This window comes from Eptesicus fuscus, chromosome 5 (assembly GCF_027574615.1).
Source record: "Eptesicus fuscus isolate TK198812 chromosome 5, DD_ASM_mEF_20220401, whole genome shotgun sequence".
In the NCBI taxonomy this organism is placed as follows: Eukaryota; Metazoa; Chordata; class Mammalia; order Chiroptera; family Vespertilionidae; genus Eptesicus; species Eptesicus fuscus.
The window spans coordinates 28,167,200-28,193,037 of record NC_072477.1 but is presented as its reverse complement, the minus strand read 5'-3'; the positions used below and the strand labels follow the sequence as shown (position 1 = coordinate 28,193,037).

At 33.9% G+C, this 25,838-nt stretch overlaps 1 protein-coding gene across 1 annotated transcript in view; it reads left to right on the top strand.

The window, feature by feature from the left end:
- Positions 1-25,838, top strand: part of GPHN (gephyrin) — a 425,375-nt gene that overhangs the window by 332,120 nt on the left and 67,417 nt on the right. The window contains exons 11-12 of the mRNA XM_008138937.3: positions 7,879-8,016; positions 19,029-19,121. Of these exons, the coding sequence (XP_008137159.1) occupies positions 7,879-8,016; positions 19,029-19,121 (231 nt within the window). The remainder of the gene's footprint in view (positions 1-7,878; positions 8,017-19,028; positions 19,122-25,838) is intronic.

Sequence of the window (25,838 nt, the reverse complement as noted above, 5' to 3'; positions counted from 1 at the left end):
GTATATAAATAAGTGTAATTTACTGTAAAGTAAGTAGTTAATATAATATGCAATGAGAATCCTAAGATACAGTATTTTATAGTGCCTTTGTGTAGAAAAAAAATGGTATGGCCATGCATTTGCTTCACAAAGTAGGGACTACTAAAAAAGGTTGGGTGTTTTTATTTATTTTTTTAAAATATATTTTATTGATTTTTTACAGAGAGGAAGAGAGAGTTAGAAACATCGATGAGAGAGAAACATCGATCAGCTGCCTCTTGCACACCCCCCACTGGGGATGTGCCCGCAACCAAGGTACATGCCCTTGACCGGAATCGAACCTGGGACCCTTGTGTCCGCAGGCCGACGCTCTATCCACTGAGCCAAACCGGTTTCGGCTGGGTGTTTTTATTTTGAAGTAATTTCAAACTTCAGAAAAGTTGCAAGAGTAGAACAAAGAATTCCAGTATATCTTTTACCCAAATTCCCCCAAATGTTAGCATTTTGCCACATTTGCTTTATCATTTCTTTATATATATTAATATCGACATTTTTCTGAACAACTTGTGAATAAATTATAGATATGATAATTTTACCCCCTAATTAATTCAAATTATTTCCTTTTCTAAAGGAAAGGAAGACAAAAAATAAAAAATAAAAATATATATTCTTACATAACCACAGTACAGTTATCAAAATCAGGAAATGAACCTTGCCATTATACTGTTATGTAATCTTATTCAAATTACATTTTCCCAGTTTTTCTAATAATATTCTTTATAGCAAAAGGAAAACAACCAATCCCTTCTTCTGATCTGGGATCCAAGAAATTATTTTCAAATATGCAAAGTGTCCTGTAGTCCTGAGCCTCAGAACACTACTGTTACCAGTGTTTCCTGAGAGCTTTATACCTGATTTCACTTAATTTGAGAGATTTACATGAAAGACTAAACGCTGTGTATACCTGAACCACACATTCTTTGAATTACCAAAGCCTTTAGCAGTTTAACCTAAAAAAAAAAAAAAAAAAAATTTACTATCATCTTCTCTCTAAGTTTCCCAGGAAAGCTATTCATTACCTTAGGTGATTTCTGTTCGGAAAGATGCAGGAATAGGAATACAAGGAATGCAAGCTGCAAAGACAATGGGAAATAAAGGCAATAGTATTAATAGGGCAGAACAAGTCTCTTCCTTGAGATTTTCTTTATATCCAAAGAATGAATACTGATTTACACTTAGGGTAGTTGAGGAATTCTTTTACTGATTGTTTTAAAGAATAACGTTTCCTCTTGAGGTTATGAATTTAATCAAGAAAAACCTGGGTAAACATCACCTTTCTATTGTACTCTGTTCAATCATCTGAAAGCATCTTTTCTTCATTTACTTCTAATTTAAAAAAATGGATTTTCAAACCAAGATGAGACATTGTATATTAAGAATTGGCAGATTTAAAAAGGGTGTGTTTGAAGTGGTAAAAATAATTTTATTGGTATAAACAGCTCAATTTCAAGATGGCCATGCCATAAGAAAAAGGATTATTGCTACACAACGAAGATCCTAGCTTACTCTACTTAGTATAAGGAATCCATTTGTACTTTGTGTCCCTTTGAAGACCTTCTGCATCCTAGACATTGTGACTAATATTTAAACATATCTTTGATGATGCGCTCCTGAGTGAACCTATACTGTTTTAACACTGACTTGTTATATAGTCTTTTTAGTGATTACAGCTACAGCATGGAAGATAGTACATTTTGACTACCTGCAAAGATTCTGAACTAATGTAATTAACCTCATGTCTAGACTTATGTGCCAGAAAATATAAATGAGACAAGTTCAGTTTTACTTATGGAAATCTAGGCTTTTTAGAGAAATATTTAGATCATTAGTCCATGTCTAATTTAAAATTGCTTTAATCCTGCAAATCTAGTTCAGAAAACTAAACTATTGTAGAACAATGCTGTCAATGTAGATGTTATAATAATTTACACTGTTTCTCTTTTTTTTTTAATTTCTTTATTGATTAAGGTGTCACATATTTGTCTTCATCCCCCCATTCCCATCCCACACCCCTCCCCACGGATGCCCCAACCCCCTGTTGAACTTAACCATTGGATAGGCTCATAAGCATGCACACAAGTCCTTTGGTTGATCTCTCCCCCCTCCCCCCACCCTCCCCTATCCTCCCTCTGAGGCCCGATAGTCCGATCGATGCCTCCTTGTTTCTGGTTCTGTTCTTGTTCCTCAGTCTATGTTGTTCATCATTTCCCCTAGATGAGCGAGATCATGTGTCACTAGATATATACTTATAAGAACTGAATGTGAGACGAGCAATAATAGTTATGCTGACAGGCAAATGAATCAGTCTGTAGTGAGTTTCTTTATGGACCAACAGTTCTTTTGAGACCCAATTTCAATGTCCACCAGTTCCTTATGTGTACACTGTTTCTCTTTGCTCAGTTGGAAAGCTTCTTATTAGTGGGGAAGTCTAGACTTCCTTTTCTTATCCCTACCCTCACTCCCATATAAAGATCCCAAATCCTAGAGCGTTTCATAGCTTATTTTTGTCAAACTCACTAGCCCACCTACAAATTTGCACTAACAACCATACATTACCAGTTAATTTTACTATTGTAAGTTAAAATAAATATTCCCTTGAACACTATAATCTTCTCAGTAGGGCATATTTTCACATGTTGGTTTTGTTTTGCATGATAGTATATATGAGTTTAATGGAGCTAATGTTTTCACAGACCTTCTTTGTGACCATTGGTATTCATTTGTAAGGTAGCAATCAGAATATATTTGTGGCCATGAAATAGTTTTTGCTTTATAGGAAAAACTATCCAAATTTTCTATCAAATTTTGGGTATTTCTCTATCCAAACACCAAACTTCCTTTCATTGTAACCTTCTTACTTTTTTTTAAAAAATTATTCTTTTCTTCATTTCCTCCTTCTGCCTAAGTGGGGTTTATGGACCACTGAATGGGCTATAACCCATCTTACCTTGAAGACACAAAACTGCATACTTTTTTTCCTCAAATTTTTTTTCTTCTATCAGATTTCTGTGTTAGGCTCAGAATCAAGAAGAGGATTGGGGTTTAGGAGAGAATATGTCTTGATTCTTTTCCCTGCCAGATTGAGTTCTCTAATGACCAAAGACAGAAGTGCTTTTTGAGGTTGTAAATTGCAAAATAAGAGAAGTCAGAGATAACTGTTCTTAAATTTTCTGCTTTCATTTTGAAGCTTCTTGTAAATCAATAGTGTCAACATCAGAAAACAATTGTCTTCTTTATTGAAATTACGTTTCTTTTAAAAATGGAAACAAACCACAAAGGGAAACATAACTATTTGCTTACCAGATTTACTTTGGAAATGTATGCCTTCTAAAAATGGGCTGCCCTTGGGAAGCCTGCATGAGACCCCCTACTGTACGTGGGAGTGCTGTGTCAGCCTAGGCCTCCAGGCGCAGGTGCCTCTTTGTGTCTGTCCCTGGTGCTGTCCCTGGAGCAATGTTTGTTTACTTTTGATTTGGAAATGAGAGCACTGGGTCACCTAGATCAATGGTTTTCAAACTTATTTTGGCTACAATTTTTTGTTAACCAGGATCTTATATGGACAAATAGTCATCTTGCACATTGTGAGGCATAAAACACTACTAGGTGTGCTAATGTTATTTAGTAGTTCTTTTTACGTAAAAAGAGCAGCTGTTGTCTATTTTATTTTATTCTTTTGTGTAGGTCAGTTACAAATACTGTTTTCTCATATTTATAGGACCAAGTTAAAACTTCTTCATTGGTGAAGTAGCTGACTATTCTTAGTGTTATTTTGAGTGGGTCTTGAGTGGGAAGATACCTGTTGGCACATAGAATGTGCTCAGTAAATATTTGTTAAGAACACACACATATACATACCTGTTAATGTGCCAGAGAATTAAAATAGTCCTCCTTTGAGACATTTCTTTCAGTTAATTTACTATATATCCAGAAGGCCCCTGTGATAATATGCAAATAGTTTAGACAGGGACCAATATTAAGGTATTAGCATCAAAGTTTGTATTATTTATTCAGTGAGCAATCACTTTGTAGCAGAGATTCTATAAATATTGGAGGGCTTAGAGAAGCAAAAGGGCAGAGCAGGAAGCATCACTGTGTCTTTCCCTTCTCAAATTGACTTTGTTTGGAAGATTTGTTATTTATACATACTAGTATTTATTCAGTAACTACTCTAAGTATAAGGAAAAGCACTGTTCTAAATATGGCAAATGATAAAAATATTAATAAGATGTAGATCCTGCCTTCAAGGAGTTTACAATTGACTAACATAGGGAAGGCAGATATTTAAATGCCTTTAACATAAAATGGAGGGTGATTGGTGCCATAAGAAAAATATAAACAAGGAGCAAATTATTTTAAAGGTGGGGAATATTTTTCCAGGCTGGTAGATACCCACATTACAATTTCCAATTAAAAGAGACAGAAAGATAGAGAACTACTTATTTCTGTAGTATGAGCCATCAGATGGTTTTGTAACCTCCTGCTTTTATTTTTTATCTACTTACATGCCCATTCTTTCTGCTGAGCTGTAATGTTCTTCATGGCAGGGTATAGCTTACTCTGTGTTTCCCAAGTCCCTGGCTCGTAAAATACATTGGATAAATATTTGTTCAGTGTGTGTGTGTCACTGATAATCAGACTTGCTTTTTAATAAAAAATATTCTATTCTGTTACAACACGAATTCCACAAATAAAGTCTTCACAATTAAAATGTACAGCTTTCTCCTTAGGAACAACATTTTAAAAGGACAGCTTTTATAAAATTACACGAAATTTGCACCATAAAGAAAGCTTATCTTAGGAAAGATTAAATCTGAGATCTATAAACCTGAGTTAAAGGCAAAAGTATCTTAAAGTTTTATATTCTTATCTTTTTATTTGTAATGGGAAACCTTCCCTGGGGATTTCCTACATCTCCTTGGCCAGAACTATATCATATGAACACTTGTAGCTGCAAGGTGGCTAGTGAAGAAGGGAGTTGTGGATAGCATTTAGCGTAGCCAAGCAACAGTATCTGCAGTTATTCCTTTTCTGTTTACCCTTTGAACTATAGACCCTTAAGGTTCCAAAGAAAAGGTCAAGTTATTTATGAATGAAAATATAGTATTCTAAGAAGTCGCTTTTTTGTCACTAAATGATTAATTTATTAATTCAACAAATATTTTATTTTTATTGCCAGATATTGTTCTAAGTGTTGGGGATAACAACACTGAACAAAAAGATAAAGTTGTTGCTCTCATGAAGCTTACATTGTCCTTAGAAGGCTAAAACACAAATAAATATAAGTATTTTAATATATATATGTATATACAAACACACACACACACACACACATACATACATATATACATATATTCAGATATATGTACATATCCATAAAAAAAGTAAAGTAGGGTAAGAAGAATAGTGATGGTATGTAATATTCTATACTATAGGCCCAGTGCATGAAATTCATGCACTCGGGGGCAAGGGGTCCCTCAGCCTGGCCTGTGCCCTCTTGCAGTCCAGGAGCCCTGGGGGATGTCTGACTGCCAATTAGGCCCATTCCCCGCGCCTAAGCCAGCAGTCAGACATCCTTAGCACTGCCACGGAGGTGGGAGAGGCTCCCACCACTGCCACTGCACTCGCCAGCCATGAGCCCGGCTTCTGGCTGAGCAGCGCTCCCCCTGTGGGAGTGCACTGACCACCAGGGATAGCTCCTGTGTTGATCGTCTGCCCCTGGTAATCAGTGCACATCATAGTGACCGGTCGTTCTGCCATCTGGCCAAAACCAGCTCTCCAACATCCCCCAAGGGGGTCCCGGATTGCAAGAGGGCGCAGGCCAGACCAAGGGACCCTACTGGTACATGATTGGGGCTGGGGAGGGATGCAAGTGGTTGGGCAGCTGGGAGGGATCCCGCAAGGGCTCCAGGGTGTGTCCGGCCCATCAGGCTCAGTCCCAATTGGCCGGACCCCAGCAGCAAGCTAACCTACAGGTCAGAGCATCTGCCCCCTGGTGGTCAGTGCACGTCATAATGACTGGTTGACTGTCTGCCCCCTGGTGGTCAGTATACGTCATAGCGAGCAGTTGAACAGCCTTAACATATCATTAGCATATTACGCTTTGATTTGTTGAATGGCCGACTGGATGACCAGACATTTAGCATATTAGGCTTTTATTATATAGGATAGGATGTTTAACAAAGACCCTCTGATGAGGTGATATTTTAGCAAAGACCTGAAAGAAATGAAGAATCGATGGAATCATATCCGGAGAAGAAAGGTCCAAGTTAAAAAAACAACAACAACAAAAAAAAACAGCAAATACAAAGACCCTGAAAAGAGATGCATTTGGCATGCTCAAGGACAAACAAGGAACCAATATAGATAGAGTACAGAGAACAAGGGGGGAAATGATAGGTGAGCACAGTTGGGGCCATAATATGTTGGGCTTTGTAAGCCTTAGCAAAGCTTTTACTCTAAGTGAAATGGAAAGTCATTGGAGGGTCTGAGCAGAGATTAGCACAATCTAATTTACAATTTAAAAGGATTACTGTAACTACTTTGTGGAGGATAAATTGTAGTGGATAAGGATAGAAGCAGGGAGACCAGTTAGGAGGCTATTCTGTTTCCTAGAAAATAAGTGATAGTTTCAGCCATTGTGGCAGTAGTAGAGATGGTGAGTAATGATCAGATTCTAGAGGTATTTCAAAGGTAGTTTAGATATGGTTCTGACAAAAAGAGAAAAATCAAGGATGTCTCCAATGTTTTAAACTAATAACTGGAAGAACACAGTTGCTATTTTCTGAGAACAGGAATTGTTTGGGTAGGATAGGAGGGTGGGGAATCAAGAGTTTGATTTGGACAGGTTAGGTTTGAAATGCCTGTTACATATCTAAATGCATGTTGGATGATTTATAGGTTAGGAAATATATATTCTTACCCACTGGCTAGTTGCATGGCCTACAAACCTAGAGTCATGAGTAGAGGTTGGTATTAGAGATATAAAATTAGAAATTTTAGTGAATGGATGATATTAATTTCATGGGACTAGATGAGGTTATATAGGGAGAGTAGCTATGTAATAACCTTTTTCTATGACTGTTTTCAGGAGAAAGAAAATTTTCTATGAAATCCTAGATAAGATCAAGTTTGGATATTGCATTTTACTAACTAGCACATTAAATATTCAAAGTTTAGTGTAGTGATTAAGCACGTGGACTCTGAAGCCAGACTACCTAGGCTTGAATTGTGGCTCTTCTGTTACTAGCTCTGTGATTTAGACCAAAACATATAATCTCTCTACACCTCTCTTTCCTTATCTGTAAATAAGGATAATAATGATGCCTTCCTATAAGGTTGTTGTGATGATTACGTTAAATTAGAACAGTGCCACGACACATAGTAAGCTGCAAAAAGGATTAGGCAGCCCAGCCAGTGTGGTTCAGTGGTTGAACATTGACCTATGAACCAGGAGGTCATGGTTCAATTCCCAGTCAGGGCACATGCCCAGGCTGAAGGTTTGATCCCCAGTGTGAGGCATGTAGGAGGCAGCCAGTTAATGATTCTGATCATTGATGTTTCTATCTCTCCCTTCTTCTCTGAAATAAATAAAAATATTTTTTAAAAGAATTAGGCAATATTATCTTTAAAGTTCACCAAGTTTTAACACATGAGGTAATGTTGTTAACTTAATGTAATGTTCCACCAACGAAGGCTATATTTTGGCAAGAGAAAATTTCTCACCTTGTATTCTTCATGTGGGTATATAAGAAACCAAGGGTTGTTGATATTTATGAGTCAGTCCCACGTTTTAATCAGTGTTTCAGCATCATATTCTTAGTTAATTATCTTCCTGTTTAGGTCACAGTGCTGTTGATATCACCAAGGTGGCTAGAAGACACCGCATGTCTCCTTTTCCTCTAACATCTATGGACAAAGCCTTCATCACAGTCCTGGAGATGACTCCGGTGCTTGGGACAGAAATCATCAACTACCGAGGTACTATAATATCTGTCCATTGCCTTTCACTTTTCTCCAAGTAAGATTCATAGACCATTAATAAACAGTTTCCTGAAAGAAAAAGGTTATTAATTATTATCACAGTTATTAGCATTATTCTTTTTACTTCTTATTTCTACTCAATTCTACAATCAGCCTTAATGGTATATAGAGTAAAGCATCCATAAAGCTTCCTTTTTCATGAAAATAAAAAAAATGAATAAAGTAGCTGTGTTTCTCCTGTTCATCAAAATACTAATACTATAAACCAAAAAGAGGGCTGTTAGCACTGAGTGAGGAAAATAGTTAACTCTGTGTCTTCCTGATGTCCTTTCTGTCAGAAATGGAAGGTAACTAATATATCTTGTAATCATGTTTTCCTTTGTGGAAAATATGTTTTTAAATATAAAATGTAAAAACTACATTAAATGATCCATGGATCACTGAACAACCAGTCTGATCTCAGTTTTTCTGCTTCGTCTATCTTCTTATTTTCTGGCCTTCACTTCAGGAGCACAATGAGACCAGTTTGTGGAAGGACAATGGAAAGGTGGTGTCCCCAGTGTTTTCAGTTTTTAATCAACCCCCTTCTTAAAAATTCAGCATGAAAGTTATATTTAGTGCAATCTCAATAAAATATAGTTTCTTAGTTATTTTTGTTATGTAAATAAAAACAACACAATAGGATTGATTTTAAAAAATATTTTGTTCATACATCATAAAATATTCTAACTTCAGTGAACATTAGAGAGTATCTATACAAACACCCTAACTTTTCTGCAAGACGATTCAAACTCAGAACAGCTGAAAAGGAATAAGACTAAGGCTTAAGATTCCATTCTCTTTACTACATGACGGTGCTCTTCTTCCAGTATTACAGTGTAAAAAAATAATGACAGAGCTCGGCTGAAGTGGCTTGATGGTTGAGCATCAACTTACGAACTAGGAGGTCAAGGCTAGATTCCCAGTGAGAGCATATGCCCAGGATGTGGGCTCGATCCCCAGTGGGGGGCGTGCAAGAGGCAGCCAATCAATGATTCTCTCTCATCATTGATGTTTCTATCTCTCCCTTTTTCTTCCTTTCTGAAATCAATTTAAAAAATACATATTTTTTTAAAATAACAACAGATAACCAAACAAATTATGTTAAAATTAAAAGGCCTAATACTAGTGAAATTTTAAATGCCAAATTCTAGCTCTTTGTTCACTGATGCTACTTAGACAAAAATTGTTTTCATATAATTCACCCTAATCCTATATCTCTGACTTGCATTCTTTTAAATATGTATATCAGTAGGCTTAAACTTTTGGTTTTTTATTACTTCTCATTAAAGGATCTAAAGATTAGAAACTCATTAGAGTGGGGAATTAGTTAGGAATTAACTAAGTGATTTCAAAATCAATTTTAATGAAATAGGTTTTTGCTATTATTAAATGTAGAATATTCAGATATTTTTATATCAATCAACACCAAGACATATTCAGAATATATAAATGTAAACTTAAGTTGGAAAAAAATTTTAATAATACTTTACCTATTAGAAACATAAATTAACCTTCTCTGGACTTGGAATTTCAGGGGTGTTTTCCCTAACAGCAGTTTTTAGAAAAATCTCAGAGTATGCAAAGTCATTTAAACAGAAATTTTAGTCGTTTTAAGGGAGGAAAAAAAAAAGGAATTGAAAGTGGCCATTTATAAGTTTCTTTTAGGGGAAAAAACAAACCAAAAAAAAGCTGTCCAATGGATTCTCTTTTTTCTTCATGTGCTTGTTTCTCCTTCATTTGTTCATCAAATCAGTTGTCACTTATAAGTTAGCAAACTCTTCATGGATGGTTAAATTTCTTGTCAAGTGCTTCCACCCATGAAGATTCGACCTTTGAGTTGGATCAAACTCAATTTTTCATGCAAAAGAGTATTATAATTAAACCTCCTAGGCACTTTAAGTAGGTGTTTAAAAAACGTCATCATATATAGAAACATAATTCATTTTGTTCAATAAATATTTATTAAACATCTACCAAATGATAGGTACTATGTTAAGTCCTGGATAGACAAAGGTGAATAAAACACTTCTGCCCCATGGATCTCACGTATAGTGCAGAAGAGAGACAGGGAAAAAACATGATAATTGTCTCCTTTATTGGCTTTTTTGTAGGCTTGCCTGCCTTTGTCCATTCCTTGAATGTAAGCTTTCTTTAGCATTTTCGGTTTTGGTCCTTTTCACATCTTGCACATGCACTTCAAATAACCTCATGCATGCCAGTGATTTCAAATGCCACCTATTAAATGATTTCTAAATCCATATCACTTGCCTAGACCCTACCTGAGTTCTAGACTTATACACCAAATGTATACATGCTGCTAGTAAATTTTTTAAATATGTTTCTATTGATTTTAGAGAGAGAGAAAGGGAGAGGGATAGAGAAATAGAAACATCAGTGAGAGAGAAACATCTATCAGCCGCCTCCTGCACACCCCCTACTGGAGATCAAACCTGAAACCCGGGCATGTGCCCTGATTGGTGACCTCTTGGTTCATGGGACGATGCTCAACACTGAGCCACACTGGCAGGGCTTGCTGCTAGTAAATATAATATGACCAAAACTAAACTTACATTCTTTACCTCTACAATACTTGCTGTTTCTACGTCCTCTTGAATCCATCCCTTGTTTTCTATTCCCAAAGCTATTATTTTGATTTAGGTCTTTATTATTAACTTCATGGATTTTTATCTAATGGGATATTGAAAATTATCCTTCTAAAGCAAGTGCCTAGATGTCTATGTATTGTTTGTTTGTTTGTTTGTTTTCATCTGGTTTGGGTATAGATGCATTTGTACTATTTTCAGCTTCTACTTGCAAACAAGGCCTTTAAGGAACAAGTACTCCACTGATTATAAATATCTTCCTTTGGTTTCTTATGAGAGGCATACCTGGTATAACAACAGGTGATAATATATGTAAGACTGCCACTTCTGATTCATTTTCTTTACTTATGAAATGCTTTGCATGAATAACAGCTTCATATTTGGTACTGTAACTAGCTACTGTAAAGCAGATTAAAACATTCTGGCACCATTCGCTGTAATTCCCAGTCTCTTTTAGTTAACAGTGGAAAAACTATGAGCTTTCAATAGAAATGATTATGTTTTCTTAGGATCATTATTTTATCACTAGCTCTAGGCTTTCTTATTTAAGATTAAATGATCAAAGACTTTAGCATCTCTAACCTTGGATCTTTGTTTTTCCACAAAAGACTTAAGTAATTCTAGTCAAGGAAACTTTAAACTTTGATGTTGGAACTCATTTGGAAGCAGTGGAGTGTCTCTTTTAGAATACTGACCACAGCAGAGGTATTTCTCCCTGTCTCTGACTTACAGTTAGATAATTGCCTGAAGGTAGGCAGAAATTACTGCCTCTAGAAGAAATTCAGAAGCTCTTGATTTCAAACAATAGGAGTTCCTCTCCAAAATGGTCCACAGCTCATGCTAGGAATTCTTTAATTCCTCTTGAGGATTCAGGAGCTGTCAGAAAATAATGAAAAGGCAAGTAAAGTATACTGGCAGGAACTTGCCATCAAATATACTCTTTACCTTGCTTCACTTTTAACTAGCTGAGAGACCTTGGGCAAGCTACATAACCTTCTGAGTCTTATTTCTCTCATACATAAAAATAGAAATAATGTCTACCCAATAAGATCATTGTGAGATACTATTAGAGGAAATAATATATGTAAATCATCTAGTTTGCACTAAGCTGCCATATTTCTAATTTAGTAAATGATTGATCCCCTTCCCTTCTCCACAAGGATTCTGAGATCATAGCCCTGAGATAAGCACCCAAAAATTACAGCGTCAAAGCTAGAATCCCTTAGCTCAGCTCCATTTGTTTATCCAGAATAATCTCTGGATCCCTATGCATTTTGTTGTAGTCAAATTTACATTACCTACCTAGATCATGTGCTCCTTATCCCATTAGGAAATGTAACCTAAACAACAGTTTTTACAGTTTTTGAGCTTATTTCTGATTGAGCTTTACAAAATTGAAGCAGAGAATTCAGGTAGTTATTCAAATATTTCAAGTGAAAGTATATGTTTTTATTATCTAATTTACTGACTCCAGTCTAGTAAGATTTCACCTAGGATGATCTCATTTGCATGCAAATACCTCCTGGGATATTGGTCTGGGCTGGCATTGGCTTTAGATTTTTCAATATGACTACTTGAACTCATTCATACTCATTTCCTTCAGGTAGTCTCATCTCTTTAGACTTTAATCCATAAACTTTATTATACCTCTAAAATATGCACATCTCATTCTATCCTTTTATTTATATCATTTTATTTATATCATATCATTTTATTTATATCATTTCCTGTATACTTCTTCTTGCATTCCTCAAATATGAACAATTAATTCCCTCTATATATTCATGGTATGTGTGTGTGTATGTAATCATAACCTCTAGGCAATTATGCTGCTCTTAATGTCCAAGGTTGTGATTATATTACCAACCTGTTCTCTGTATATGTGCTTTCAGGTGCTTTTTTTCTCAATATGGTGATTACCACATGTGTGCTGTTATAACAGTACTCAATAAGCCCTCTTGTGTGGGGGAGTCATTTCTGTAGTTATATAATTGAGTAAAATTAACTCACATAGGAATCAGACCTGTAACATTGACTAATTATCCCATGTGGCAACCAGGTAGACTAATCTTCCTATTTCAAACTTCCTTCTCTGCATAACATTAAAAGTTTCCTAATATGTAATGTATTCTCTCTCTTTAAAAATAAAGCTTATTATAAGTGTATCTCACTTGAAATAATTTTGATAGAAAATAATCTATATTAATTTTTTAAAAGTAAGGAGGAAGTAATTTTCCAGTATATCAGGTTGAAACAAAGTATAATTTTAAAATATGATTCTTAGTGATTCTTATTTTCTATTCTTTTGGGGTACTTTTTCACATTTTAAATATACATTTTATTTAGCATAGTTTACTTGGCAATCCTTTTATTCAGTATCTATTTTGAGGTACCATCATCTCCATTAGCAGTATTAGGTTAGGATTCAGAATATAAGCAATAGGAAAAAAATGTTTTATTTAAAATAAAATGGAAATAGAAAATTTTTCCAAGGCATAGCATCAAAACACCTTATTCTTGCAATGATCAAAGAAGGATTTCAAATTTTTAGAAATTCCTATCTATTCTTAATTATATTGGTAGAACTATGAAAATTTATGTAAATATACAAGATTTTCCAAACTATAGGGAAGAAAATCTATAGTACAAATGAAATTAGTACAAATGAAAAGAGACAAATTTCAGTGGCAGTAAAGGATTTGCCAGTACCACCAGCAAGAGAATTGCCAGGAATGAAAACTGGTCAATAGCTTTTTTTTTAATTGATTTTATTGATTAACTTTCCCATTAGAGCATCTAGTGCTACAGCAATTACCTCTTTGACTGTTTTCTTGAGTAAAGACTTTGCAACTCCTGGCAGGCTATTAACTCACCCCATACCATAAAGTATGTGGCAGGGAAACTCAAATCTTCCTTCCATTTAATTATGAGACAAAAGCATATGAGCAAAATTAGAGACACAAGGATTCTTTTGTAATCAGCAATAATATTTGTAATGTGTCTGAATGTATATATGAATGGAATAGATTTGCAACAATTTTTAAAACTTTAACTTCATTTTCCAGGAACAAAATTTGTTTAATTGATTAAAAATATTATTTTCTCTGTCTAGAAACTCCTTTTCTACAGAATACTAATGTCCTTGGTTAACTTGCTAGAAAAAAAATATATATCTTCTATTAACATTTTATCTTATCATTTGTAAATAACATTGAATGATTCAGTGATACTATTGTAACCTTGAAATTATAATGCTTTACTTGATTTCCTTATTTTGATTTAAGCAATATGAAAGTAAGTTACCAGGATTACTTCAAAGTCAATATTATAATTGTTACATTTAATATTTATTTCTTCTTGCATCTCATCTAGGAGCTTTATTTCATCATCTTTTTTTCTTTTTATAAAATGCTTATTACATATCACCTTTTTTAAATAGTCAGTAATATGCTAATACAGGACAATTAATGTTGAAAGTTAGAAATTATTTTTAGGATACTAGAACATGTGGTTTAAAATTACAGAAATTATAGTAAGAAAATATTTTTCCCTGTGGAGTATATTGTAGTTTATAGGACAGTGAGAAACTACCAATAAAGAAGAGTTTATTTAAATTCTTCCAACTGTAGAAAGAGCATTTTATTTGTTTCTACCAAATCCTGACCAACAAATCCATCCCTTTCACCTAAGTGCTATCCATTTATCAGTGACACCCTATTCATGTACCTTGGTGTGGAAAGGTTTCCATCATTAAGTACCACAGGGAGTGAGCATTTACTTTCATTTGAAATATTTTCGGTGACCTCAGGAATATTTTAGGTATTTTTTAAAAATAATGTTTTTCCAAAAATATATATCTTTCAGTTCAATTAAGGTAAATGCTTTTTACAGTTATGCACTTATTACTTTTAAAGCTTAATATTTTATATATATAAATGAATATATAACACAGATATAAGTTGTAGTACTCAAGAATAAAATTTATATCATGAAACCACAATACAGCCTAAGAACTAATTCATTACCAATTCCATTGCATCTTTTTGTATTTCTAAATCATCTTAATCATTTCTAATAATCATAACGTTTGTATTTATCCAAATTCTATATCCTTGCACAAAGCTTATTTTTATTTTATGATGTAAGAACTGTAATGTTTGCCCTTACTCATTACATTGGCAGATAATGAGCATCCCTAGATGGAAAAATACAAAAGCTTAGGCATTTTTTTGGTATTATTCCATAAACATGACTTTTAGAGTAACTAGAGATTAATTAATGTACTTGTTTTCACCCAAAAGATACTCACCCCTAAATCATTTAATCTTTCTCAGTTTACAGACTTGTGAAGCCTATAATAATACATTAGTTAGATTTATAATGCACCAATGTTGTCTAGTCTTTCAAATTCACAGTCAAAAATGTGGGAATAAATTATATTACATTTGGATAGGCTCACCATATTAAATGTTTAGTGTCTCTTAAATAATCATGAAGCTTTCTATTATTTCATAATAAAACTTTTTTTTGTTAATGTTGTCATGACCCAATTCTATACCTGTTTCACCTTCCTCTTAATCTTTGGACTTAACTAATATTGTTACTACCAATGGTCATTTGGCCAGAGTAAGTATATGTATCAAGTCTGCCTTCTCAACTATATTTGTAAGCATAACGGATAGGTGTTAAGTCAAAAAGATCTTTCAGTAGCCCCTCACATAGATTGGATATGATGGTGGTTTTTAAATATTATAGTAACATAAGTAGATTTTTGAAGCATTTATAACCAATACAAAACTGACTTATATCCATGTTTTATATTAGGAAATCTTGGATAGTATCTTTCTTTTCAACCTTATGTTATCTACCACACTCTTCCTGCATTCCTGAAATATAAACTGATAATATCCTGGTTAGCCAAAGTGAGGACAAAGAATCAATTTCCTGGACCACTGAACGCAGTTTTCCCTTGACTTCCTCCAAAGCCTTCTTAGAAATAACTACACGGGGAACTTTACAACTGTGGAATCATTTTGATAAGTGACTGTGAGAAATTAACATGCTTTTCTCTTACATCCAAGTCACTCAGTTCTCCTGACATCTTAATTTAGATAGCAAGAAGAGATTATTATCTGGGTCAGAATAAATGCCCAACCAACAAATATTTGCTTTTACCTCTTAGAGAATATATTTGGATTTAATGGTCACAAAGCATACTCAACTTTATAAATAGCTCTCTATCTTGATTTTCCTTGTATATGTGTCCATTGTCAGCCATTTGAATTTCTAAAGGCTCTTTCTGAAGATATTTTTTGGGCCAGTCATCCCATTATAAAAAAGCTAACACTCTAGAGAGTAGGCATAATGACTATTACCTATGGGAAGCTGACTCATGAGTTTCCTGCTGACAACATAAAAGGCAACCACCTTTTGACCAAGCACTCTGCCACTGTCTTCTTGCAGCACAAGTAAGCATACAACACAAAGCAGTATAAGTCATCAGCCAGTCTTTTCCACTCCTTCCTTCTTATCAACTTCTTCAGAACACTAAATTGTATATACGGATCAGGATCCCCAGTAATACATAGCCCTGCCTTTAAGATTTCTGACCCCCACAGAATCTAGAAATATGCATATTTATTTTCATCTTCAATAAACTGAAGACATTCTTTATTATACAGAACTTAGAGAATAAGTGTGAGGGGGAAAGTAGAACACACTGAACGTTTTTTCTTCAGACTCTGGAAGTGGGCCCATAGCTTCTTGACACACAGCCTAACTTTCTACAACTGAAAGGCTAACTTCTGACTGCAAAGAGCTACAAATTCCCAACACCAGCTTTTCCTAAGAGAACATATTAGTTGTATTAATAATATATTGGGGAAATCATATTTTGCTTATTTTAAATGGGGCTCTATTGGAATAGAACACCTGAGAAGAAGGAATTTTGCTCATGTTTTCCTGAAATTATATCTTTTAATAAAACTTTTGGCTCCCACAGCTTCAACTGCTCACTGTTGTTTTTCTACTAAATGTGAAACCTAAAACAGTCATAATACCTTGTTGAGAAGTTACTGCTGCCTGGTTCCCATTCAAGTTTGAAGAAGGCTGAGGCTCCCTTTTTCCAAACACATGCCCAAAGTTTATTCAACACAATACTTGGGCTCCACCTATGGGCAAAGAAAAGGGATGCTTTAACATCTATGTACCTATACTAGTATGTATGCACGAGAGACTGTCCCTTGTGATGAAGTAATTTTCAGCACTACTACATACTCTTTAAGTTCCCAAACAGATCATCTGGTCAGACATTAACCAGATAATTCTAATATTGACTGCTTGGAAGAGCTACCCATTGTTTAGTCCTGAACCCTACTGGGAGATATGGATATACTGTATAGTAGGTGCTTGTCTATTTGACATTTATTCCTTCAAAACTCTTGCATCTGCTGCAACTGGGAGTTTTTACCATTTTCCAATCAATTGCCTATTTCTCTATAAATCTCATTTCTTGCCTTAGGCTTTTAGACCAAAACTTTTTGTTTTTCTCTTTGAAGAGATTGAAACTCTGCTGATAGGTTAACTTAATACCAACTCTAAAAGCAGAATTAACCCAGTAGGTATCTAATTTACCTTAAAGACAGCAACCCTATATTTAGTACAAGTCCAAAATAAAAATCTTGCCAATTATATAGATATATTAATAAGTTTTAATAGCCTAAGTATGAAGCAGTTTTTTTTCCAAAATGAGGTGTTTTATTTTTCTTTCCATGTTATTTCAAGAAGGTCTGTAAAGACCAGATGGTATATCTGTGCTACAAGTGTAATTTTTCTTAACTTGCCTAAATATAGTTATTTGTTAAAATGAGAGGAATATTCTTTTTTTTTAATCTCATCCTTGCCCTTTAAAAAAATAACAGCTTTATGGAGATACAATTCATATACCATACAATTCACCCACTTAAAGTATACAATACAGTGTTTTAGTATATCCATAGGTATGTACAGTCATCATCATAATCAATTTTGGAACATTTTCATCACCTCAAAAACAATCCCTCTCCCCTTTATCTGTCATCCTCCTCCTATCCCCTTCTACCCCCACTTAGCCCTAGGTAACCAATGGTCTACTTACAATCTCTATAGATTTACCTATTCTGGACATTTTATATAAAGGTATCATATGTGATCTTTTGTAACTGGCTTTTTCTACTTAGCCCTTTTCTTATAGTCACTACTTTTTTTAGGTTACTAAAGCCAAAATCAAGGCTAAAATTCAAATGGAATGGTAAAGATGCTCTGCTCTTTACTTTTCTCTTCATAAGGAAAAAAAACTTTATAAAAATTTTGTGTTTATTGTAGAAAACTTGGACATTTTCAGAAAAGTATATAGCAAAAGGAATAAAAATCATATATAATTCTAGCATACTGAAATAACAGATGCTTTATTTTTCATGTATGCCTTTCCCATCTTTTTCTATTGATACATAAGCATATATCTACATGTGCAATTCTGCATGTTTTTAACTATATGAGTTTTCCTTTGTCAGTGAAATATCAGTTTAGCCTGCATAATGTTTTATCTAAGGCTACATCATTGTATATTTAAATTTCTGTGTTATTGGTCTTTTGATTTCCTTTGTCTTCATAAATATCAATTTAGCCTGCATAATGTTTTATCTAAGGCTACATCATTGTATATTTAAATTTCTATGTTATTGGTCTTTTGATTTCTTCCCATTTCTCAGTAATGTAAGCAACTCTGAAATAAGCATGTGCATCGAGATTTGTGAAATAAACCAGTCAAAGAACAACAAGTACCATATGATTTTATACATATATGGAATTTAATAAACAAAATGAACTAACTAGCAAAATAGAGACAGACCAGCAGGCTGACAGCTATAGGAGGGGGGCTGACAGCTATAGTGGAAGGATTGAACAAAAAAGAGGAAAAACTCTTGGACATAGAAAAAAAGATTTATTCATTTTCTTAACATAGATTTCTAGAGGTGAAATTACCACATCAATGGATACGAAAATATTTAAGAATTGGCTTTTTAAAGGCATGTTTGGGTTGTCAAAGGACTAATGACATGTCAACTTAAACATATCTTTGATGATTTTGTAGCTACTCATATTCAAATAATCTCTGCAAGCATTACTATTAATGGACTGGATCTAATCTTTCATTTCAGATGCTAGGATGCATCTCTTCCTTCTGTCTCCTATTCTGTAGGTTAGAAATCAGGTCTGACTGATGTACAAGCCTTGTCAGACAAGCACATATGCTCATCTTGTCTATGACTGCCTGTTTAAAATTAATCTCAACAACCATATTTTGCTTCTTTTCTCTTCTTTCAGATGGAATGGGTCGAGTCCTTGCTCAAGATGTATATGCAAAAGATAACCTACCCCCCTTCCCAGCATCAGTAAAAGATGGCTATGCTGTTCGAGGTAAATATTTTGGCTTTCTTGAGTATCATCATAACTCACACTGTGTGTTTTTTCACATTTTTGGCTCAGCCTGAGCACCCAACAGCTGTTAAATCTGTTTCCTCCTTGGTTGTCAAAATAATTTTACTCACAGATAACAAAAGTAATCTACATCTATTTTTTGACACAATCTTGTGTAAAGCTTTTTAGTAAAATTACTATAGTTACTTGAAAATTATTAGTTATAATTATATGTAGAGATTGATATAAAAAAAATCCTATACTATAGTTTATTCTTTTAGCCTTGCACATACAAGATAGCAGACAGTCTTACTTTGTCTGGACGTTTTTTGCATGTTTTCTAGTTGAAAACATCTATATGGTACAAGAAAGAAGAGCAGATTCCCAACATAGGGAAAAGTGGGGTGATCTTTTCTCTTGCTTTAAACTCAAACATCAATAAAGGCTTCATAAAAAGCAGGCATGAGGGAAACTTCTAATTCCCAGGAAGATGCCATATTTCAAATATCTAAAGCTCCAGATGATACCAGCAGCTCACACCTTTGATCTTGCCTGAGATTACATAAAACTTAAAAGCAATATGAAATAGTATTTGCCTGCCTAAAGTCCAATCTAAGAACCCGAAATGAAAATGTAACTGAATTGGTTAGAAACTATTATTGGTTATTAGCTCAAGGCTTATGTCATTGAAGAAATGTCTAAAAACATTTCCCAACTTATCAAAGCTGTTCAGAAGGCCAATTCCTTTTTTAATATAATTTATGGAGTTTCTTACCTGATTTTTGTCATTATTTTCTTTTTACTCTAACTATTAAAATAATTTTCTATTTTTTGTAATGAAATACATTAGTTAATCTCCATGTTCCATCACCATCTCTTAGAAGTATCTTTTTATGTTGGAGGCAGTACAGTAAGTGGTTAAGTGGCTTTGAGCACAGTAAGAGTGATCTGGGTTCTAGCACCAGTTCCATTGATATAATTTTGAGCAAATTACCTAAACTTTAGAGCCTCAGTTTCTCATCTGTAAAATGGTGATAATTATAACTGTTCTTACCCAACAGGTTGTTGTGAGGATTAAATAAGACTATAAAAATCCTTAGTAAAGTTCCTGGCACCAAAAAGAGCACTCAATAATTGTTTTTAATAATAGTAACTATTATTATCACTACTGTTATTATGATAAACACATTTACTTATACAATCTCTGAAAAAAGTATAACATTTATCTAAATTGTTAATCTCATATTCTGTGTAAATAAAATGGTGAGGAGATTAATTCCTACTAGTATATACTTTCTCAGGAACACTATCTTGGATGCACCTCATTCTGCTTTATCTCACTAAATTATAGTATTTCTGAAAACATAAATAATAAATCCCTACCAAATTTTTCCCAATTAATTCCTTCTACAGAGTTTATTATATAATGCATATTGTCCAGAAATAAAATTGTTTTAATATTCTGATAGCCTCATTGGCTCTTTTTGTTTCTTATTCCCAATCTAAGATATAAATTTTGTTTGGACTTATAATTAATAGCCATACAGTATTACTATTAAATCACAAAGAATTCTTATTTCCAGAATAGAACAAACAGCTACAACAAATGAAATACCAAAGGGACAAGAAAGTCTATTTTTTACATGCTTTGTAATATAAAGTAGGAGAAAGTGAGAAAATAAATTATTTGAGGCAGAATTATCCTCAAACAGAATGTTGTTCTGTGATTTTTGCATGAGATGTAGCAGCTTAATAAAAAGGAGCTATTGCTCTTAGCTTTTCTAGTTGCCAGAAAGAGCACTTAGCCCACATGAGCCATAAAAAGAGCCTTTCTGCTATAGAATCTATCAAAGTAATTTTTATGTAAAGTTACCATTCAGTATCTTATTTTTTCTTTTGTTTTGAAGTGGTGGTATTTTAATTATTTTACACAGAGAAAAAAACATCTAAAATGACATCATCTCACCATATAAAAGTTTCAATAGATTATATATCATGCAGCTTATTCATATTATTTCTTTCCTGTGAAGTATTGATAGTTCTCTAACATATAGACCATTTAACAGAGAATTAACACATAACATAACATTGTGGATATAGTTAAATCTCAAATTGGGAATGGTTGGTGAATCTATATATATATATATATCAACATCATACTTAAAGTAGCAAAAGTCATCAGTTAAACAAAAAGGCATGGTCTTAGTCGTTTCTGTGTTATAATACCACCCCCTAGTCATTGTCTTGGTAAAGAATATCCTTGAAGTTATTGTTGTGGTTCTTTACCACTCTACTTCGTGTCCCCTCTTCTCTCCACCCTGTCTTCCTTTACTGCCATTCTTTCCTCCCCAATCCCGTTATTCTCCCTTTTTTCTTCTCCTCTGCCTTTGCCTTAGGCCTTCCAGTAATAACCAGTGGCACCTGTGAGCATTGCTAACCCTCTAGGTGTAAAGAGGTTGCTAACTTGCTCTGGATCACTAAGCATTAGCCAGTGTCCTTCAGAAGCATGTGGCATAAAACTCCAAACCAGTTGGAGGATCACTTGCTTTAAGGTATGTGGGTTGAAAGAATCAAGACAGTAAAAAATGACTAAGGAAATAAGAAATAGGAACAACTTTTAAAAAATAAGATAGATTAGAATGTAAAGGCAGCAGGAGTCAAGTGATGATTTAAATAATAGGAAGAGCTGTGACCTTATAAACCTAAAGCTGCATTCAGGAGGGAATAAATTTGAAAGGTAAAAGAAAATGAAAGCATATTATCAATTAGAAACATATTCTTTATATTTTTGAAGTTATTTCTCCCTTCATGCTGATTAAGTCAGTCATTTTGATGCATTCACACCCTCCTGGAGAGATGTGGGTAGGTGCTCATTGTCTCACAATTTTTTTTTAAATTACAGTTTACTTCAATATTCTTTTGTATTGATTTCAGGTTTACAGCTTAGTGGTTAAACAATCATATACTTACAGTAGTGTTACCCTCGATATTTTCATTACCATACTAGCACCATACATAGTTATCACAATGTATTGACTATATTCCTTATGCGTTACTTTACATCACTATGACTGTTTTGTAACTACCAATTTATACTTCTTAATCCCTTTACCTCTTTCTCCCAGTCTCCCAACACTCCTCCCCTCTGCCAACCAACAGCCTACTCTCTGCATCAAATTGTGTTTGTTCATTTATTTTTTTCTTTAGATTCCACATATAAGTGAAATCATATGGTATTTGTCTTTCTCTAACTGACTTATTTCACTAAGCATAATACTCTCCAAGTCCATTTATCCTGTCTTGAAAAAAACAAATGTATATGGAACCACAAAAATCCCAAATTGCCTCAGCAATATTGAGAAAGAAGAACAAAGTTGGAAGTATCACACTACCTGATATCAAACTATACTATAAGGCCATAGTAATCTAAACAGCATGGTACTGGTATAAAAACAGACATATAGATCAATGAAACAGAATAGAGAACCCAGAAATAGACCCATGCCTATATAGTCAATTAATATTTGACAAAGGAGACAAGAACATACAATGGGGTAAAGATAGTCTGTTCAATAAATGGTGCTGGGAAAATTGAACAAGAAAAAAAAAAGAAACTAGACCATCTTCTTACACAGTTTCTTCTTAGATGTTAATAAAGGGGAACATGTCTCAGAATTCCAGGTTCAGTTTTCTTGAAAATGTTCAATTTGAAAGGCTTATCCCTTCAGAGCTTGTTTTGGGATTATTTAGAAAAAGGAAATATTATAAACAAATCAGTAATTATTTTGAGAACCACAGGTTGCAAACAATTCTGGAAGGATATATTGAAAGAAATCTTTGCCATTTGGGTAAAGTAAATTTTAAAAGTTTTTTTGTTGTTGTTTTACTTCCTGATTGAAATATTTGCTTATGGAAATTATAGAAAATCAAAAAGAACATTTAAAAATTGCCTGTTTTCTCACTGCCCAACCACTATAATTATTGTTGTACTTCCTCGCAGTAGGTTAAACTGTATACTAAAATACAGTATAACCATTTTTTAATTTGTGATTTATCAGTATAATTTTTTTGATTTAGAGCTAATTCTTAGTCTTTCATGAAAGCCATGTTCCAGGATTTTTATTTTGCCCATTCAAAACCTTTTTGGCCACAGCTGGTTCTCCAACCCATTTGACAGCCTATTGCCTCCACTGTAGGCACTTCAGTTATGGGAGTATTACTCATGTAAGCAGAGAGATAATTTGGAATAATTAATTTTAGTTAAAACTGCATTTAAGGAATATCTCTTTTCTCAATGCTAAAAACAAAATGGGTGTTTTTCTCCTGGAAGCTAATTGTAAATGATATAAAATGCCTTCACTCATCTGCTCTACTCCCTAGCTCCCTGCCTTCCATAAGAAAAGGCAACAGATTTAAAATTCCAAACAACTAACCTGATTTAATCCCTCAATATAATTGCAGCAAGTATTAACCCCTTGCACTCGCTTTTTTCTCGATTCCTTTATTCTAATGCTAACTGTGTCGAGTCACACTCGACATCCAAATGCAAAGGGTTAATCCTGTTGTGCTAGTCATGTCACCTTCTGTTTCGCCCACCCCAACTCTTTCTATAATCTTAATTTTACTATATACGTAAATACTATTGCCCTATTGTCTATCATCCTGGTCTTAGTGTAGTTCCGTTATCAAAGTAAATAAATCCCTCTGCCTTGTTCCTCTGTTGAAGATATTTCCTAGGATCTCTGAAAGGTTTGTGATCTCTGCAGTCTTTTTTATTCAGTCCTAACATGGAAATGATGAGACTCTTTATTATTGGAAATAAATGAATAAAGTGTTTCAGAAGGCTTAAAGAGAGTTCACATATGGCTGGAAAATGAAAATAAGTAATAATTCTATAGTAAATGACTTGGGGAACACTATTTTCTATACATTGCCACAATGAACAGTTATCTAATGGTATCAATTTTATGTAAAATGATATCAAAAATCTTTACATAAACAGGTAGACAAGACTAAAAAAATCTGGACATTAACAAAAAGCTTCAGGATCTAGTATTAAGTGTAATGAATTACTTTATATAATGCATTTGCTGTTAGGATTGGGTTTATATTGCTTTTATCACTTTATCCTTATAATTTAATTCAACAATTATGAAACAGAAAAGAAAGTTTATTAACTGAAATGTCAGAATTGGGGGGGAGATCCTAAGCCTTTACAGAAATCCCTTGGAATCCATCTTTTCTAATGGCATACTGTGGCTTAATTTTTTTTCAAACTTTAGGTTCATATACCACCATTCCTACACTTCAGCCTCCTCACACCCAAGCTTATAGAATTCATCTTGAAAATGGCAACTTTTCTTTTACTTATCTCTTTAATAGATATTTTTCAATAAATATCAGCAATTAGATAGATTGGTTATTATTTGTCTATCTTTATAAGAAATAGTGAACTTTGGTGTCAATGTAAAATCAGAACTTCTGTGGTTCACTGATTTTTTTATTCCTTAAGTTTTCCTTTAGTCTGAATGTGTCTATATTCAGTTCAATCTTGTCCGCTCCTCAACAAGAATAGTCTATGAACCAGCAGCATCAGCATCAACATCAGCTTTTTTAGAAGTGTGGAACTCAGGTCCTATCCTGGACCCACTGAATCAGAATCTGTATTTTAACAAGATTGCCAGGTGATTTATATGCTCATTAAGGACTGAGAAGCACTATTATAAGGGAAATATAATTTTTAAAAAGACTCCTCTTGATTCAAAGAGCCTTCTATAATGTTGGTTAACTGAGCCTTCCTTAGCCAGCAGTATAGAGGCCTGTTTCCCAGGGCAAGGTGGAGAACATAGTTTAAGTAACCCACGTATTCTCTCCCCAGTTAACTCACAGTCCCTAATCACAAAGGATCTTGCTGCTTAGAATCACTTAAGGGCTCTTTCAGATGTTGGCCTCCCAGACAGTCTATACCAGTCTTGCCCCAGATGATCTCCAGTCACTCATTATTCAGTAACATTTATTTAGAGCATTTGTGTAAAACATTGATGCAAGCATATTAAGTGTATGTGCATTTGCATGTGTGGGGAAACAGGAGACAGGAGGAAGATTGAAAAGCAGAGGGTTTCAAAAAAGAAATGAAGGAAGTGATCCCTGTTTCTACAGAGCTCATTTTAAAGTATTTTAAAAGATTTACAAAAGACAATAGTAACACACACAAGTCAGTTTACAAACATTCCACTTAAGTATTATAGAAATGCAAAATTCATTTCTTTATTCTTTTAACAAGTATTTATTGAGCATCAGTGATAAGGCAGTCATAACCTTGACTGAATAACAATATAATCTAAGTTATATAGAATTAATCAGAGTAATCTTTCTAAATATCTAAAGATGGTGAATGTTGACAAACATTTTGAAGACAGTATGCCTAGAAGAAAATGAAAGACATTCAAAATGCAGCATTATGTATTGGAAAAAAAATATTATTCATTCATTCATTCATGCATCTTTCTAAGAAGATTATTCATTCTTACTTATTGGACACTTTGAATACTTCACATATTGAACATTTTCTAATGTGTATAGAATACCTATTATGCAGCAATTTCTAGGGATCCCCCTGAGAAAAATAAGCAAATAATTGCAAATATATTAGGAAGCCATATTAGAGTTATTTCAAGAATACTCTGGAGAAACAAAAGAGAAAGTAGGTGACTCTTG